At 43.7% G+C, this 3,532-nt stretch overlaps 1 protein-coding gene across 1 annotated transcript; it reads left to right on the top strand.

Annotated features, from left to right (window-relative positions):
• LOC133899363 (putative B3 domain-containing protein Os08g0157700) lies at window positions 1–1,409 on the top strand. Its single transcript, XM_062340350.1, has one exon. The coding sequence runs from the start codon at window positions 364–366 to the stop codon at window positions 1,075–1,077; it is 714 nt and encodes a 237-aa protein (XP_062196334.1). The 5' UTR covers window positions 1–363; the 3' UTR covers window positions 1,078–1,409.
• The last annotated feature ends 2,123 nt before the right edge of the window (window positions 1,410–3,532 follow it).

Genomic DNA, 3,532 nt, shown 5'->3' with positions numbered 1-3,532 from the left:
TGCCAATTGCAGAAAGGACAAACCCATTTGCCCCCAAGGCACATTTGATTTTACTCTTCCCCTCCTTGTACGAAGCTTCTCTCTTCTCTCTCTCAAGCATCTCTCCCATCAAGCTCACCCCCTTCATCTTCCTAGCTACCCGATCCGATCCGATCCGATCCTCTCCAGCTATACCCCTCAAGATCAATCAAAGAACCATATGATGCATGATGGCTGCAGGCTAGCTGGATAAGATTCATTCCCATTTAGTTCTTCAGCTGCATGCATACATGCACTATCTGCCCTAGATAAAACTTCCCCCTCAGATCCACCCAAATAAATTCCTAGATCTTGTGCTAGAGCAACCCAATTTATCCCATTTACATGGACCTGAGCTTAGGCACACTGGTAGAAGCGACTCAAGAAGTCCAAGAAGAACGTCAGCAAGAAGACCAGTACGAGGATGAAGAAGATCACTTGCACCAACACCAAGTTGGACGCCAAGGTCGGCACCACCACGAAGGCGATGGCGTGGCAGTGGCCGGAGGTGTCCTGGAGCGGGAGCACATGTTCGACAAGGTGCTGACACCGAGCGACGTCGGCAAGCTCAACCGGCTGGTCGTGCCGAAGCAGCACGCCGAGCGGTTCTTCCCCGCGGCGGTCAGCGAGGGTACGCAGCTGTGCTTCGAGGACCGCGCCGGCACGCCGTGGCAGTTCCGGTTCTCCTACTGGGGGAGCAGCCAGAGCTACGTCATGACCAAGGGCTGGAGCCGCTTCGTCCGCGCCGCGCGCCTCGCCGCGGGGGACACCGTATCCTTCTCCCGCACGCGCGCCGGCGGCCGCTACTTCATCGACTACCGCCACTGCCAGCGCCGCCGCCGTGACATCAGTTTCAGAGACGCCGCCGCCATGCCGGCGTGGCAGCTCCTCGGCGGGGTGCAAAGAACCGCGGCGGGCGGCGGCGTTGGCGCGACGATCACGATCGTGGACGCGGTGACCGTACCCGGTCATCACGTCGAGGTGGGACCCCCGAGGGCGAGGAGCTTCAGGCTCTTTGGGGTAAATGTCGAGTACGGCGGCGACGACCCGGCGGCATAAGAGGAGTACATCGACGGTGACAGTCATAGTCCATAGGTAGAGCTCGCAATTCTAGCTACACAGTGGAAGCCTGACTAGTCATAAGTTTCCTTGTTTGATTCATATTGGGATGATTATTCTAGGTAATTGCATGAATTAATGGTGATTAATTAGTTTCTTCTTGCTCTTGTTCTTTGGTTCCTTGTTCTTGTTCTTGTTTAACTACGCAGTGCGATTGATTACAACCAAGAGGGTAATTGACTGTAATTGAGTTTAGTTGAGTAGATCTACAGCTGGCTTGCTGTGAGTTTATGAAGAAAGGATCATAAGTCTCTGAATCACGATTGATTATATGGAGTATATCCTACTCAGTAATCTTTGATGATCCTTGATTTCTGCTTTATTTTATATATGCACATTTACCTGGCATGCTGGCATGAGTTTAAGTACTTGTGTACATCGGATGACTTGAGGTGCATGAGAGTGCATTTTCGTGGCCTTTCATGTTATCCTATGTATGCTCCATGGTCATGCATGTGATGCATAGCATAAAGTTAGTCTGCAACTTGCACTAGCACGAGTTAGTCGCTCGACTCCATTCATTTCTTCATGCCTGTCGTCCCTTTGCCCTTTTTTCTGTGTGTTGGATGTATGTTAGTTGCCCTCCCTCCAAATTGTCATGCATGCGTACATTGGATATTTTTGTTCCCGAGTTTCTCGTACATATGAAGTAGTACAACTCTCGAAATAGGATTAGTAGATGGGAAATTTGCTGCAGGACACAATTACACAATTCATTATTGTGTGAGAAAACAATGACAACCGTTAGAAAATAATGCCAGTATCACTGTCATAGATCTATAACAGTGCTCGCTAGCAAAAGCCAGGAAATATGTCCTACGGCCAAATTTGCAACAGATATGTGGCAGACATAATTTTGAGTAAATTTTGTTCATCTTGTTTGTTCTTGAATTAATATCACTGTGGATACTCCCCTAGCTGATGAAAGCTGAAGTATATTTTGAGGTGATGAGAATGATTGCATGAAAACATGAATCACATCTCAACGATCTTGTTAATCTTCATCTATGATACCTTCTAGGTAGATACAGTTGAAAACTTTAATAAAACTTCTGGTCAAATACATGGACAAGTTCGGGGTTGTTTTTTTTTCGAGTGTGCATAGGAACAGTTTCAAAACCTTCCCCAGTAGATAGTTGAATAATATAATGACACGCACCGGTGAATTTGTCCGATCATGTACACGCGTGTGTTTTGCAACCAAAAAAAAAAAAAACTATTGTGTATATATCATGTATATTATGCGATATTGCAAATAGACAAATCGGAGGACATAACCACAAATGTAGATTTATTTGTTGGAAAACCATCAAGATATATATATATGCTGCAAATATAGACATCATAGCTAGCTAGAAGCTGCAGCATATGCGTCCATGCATTGCACACACAACCACATATATTAATCTCGAGTGCATGCTTTATGTTCATGTTTCTTAGCTATGGAAGAATGTTACATTAATTTGTAGGAGAATGATAACTAGAGCGAGTGAATAGATGCTTTATAAATTTTGGTGTGAAATAGATGATCTATTCCTTATTCACCTAACACTCCTCAAAAATGCACAAATAAAAGCATAAATTTTACAAAGATAAAGCGAGAAAGAAAATTCTAAGGCAATATAACTCTACGAATGGAATATTAACCATACGCTTTATTCAAGACCATTTCATATATTTTTTAGCACAAAAGCTTGAAACTTAAACGAAGAACAAAGCAAAAAGATAGACATCGAAATAAGCAACTTTCCAAGTTAATTTTCTAGAGGCAAGGGGATTCAATACCCTCTCAAATACATGAGTATATGAACGTTTATGCTTCTAGCAACAAGAAGAATAACTTTTCAATGTTGAAAATCGTAGCTCAAAGGCAAATACGAAAATCAATAAGAAAATTGAAATACTTACACTGAAGACGAGGGAACCAAAAGAAGGAGACTAGAAGGAGATGAATACAAGCTCATGCGAGAAAATAAACTTCATTAAGTACATAGGTGAGTCTTATTTTCGATAGATTATAAAGTCGTTTATCTCACACAAGCTCTAGCCTATTACAAAGACTAAATCTATCATCCTCTCTCCTCCAAAACCTATCACTAGACTCCCAAATAATTGGCTCCACTACGTGAAAAAAAGTCATTGGTGGCAGGTGATAACCGGCATTAGTGACGTGTCATGTACCTGCCACTCTTATCGCCTCACTAATGATAGATCATTAGTGACGGGCGATAACCTGTCAATAATGAGGTCAATAGTGACGGGTCATAACCGTGACCCGTCACTAATGTTCAGTCATTAGTGACAGGTCACGGTTACAACCTGTCACTAATAACTGAGCATTAGTGACGGGTTGTAATCTTGACCCGTCGCCAATGAACAATGAACATTTTTTGTC

Source organism: Phragmites australis, chromosome 18, assembly GCF_958298935.1.
Source record: "Phragmites australis chromosome 18, lpPhrAust1.1, whole genome shotgun sequence".
Taxonomy (NCBI): Eukaryota; Viridiplantae; Streptophyta; class Magnoliopsida; order Poales; family Poaceae; genus Phragmites; species Phragmites australis.
Note: the sequence above shows the minus strand (reverse complement) of the source record. Positions and strands in the feature narration are given on the sequence as shown.

Excerpts from the sequence above, each read along its gene's own strand:
- LOC133899363 (XM_062340350.1), top strand. The coding sequence starts at position 364 with ATGGACCTGAGCTTAGGCACACTGGTAGAAGCGACTCAAGAAGTCCAA.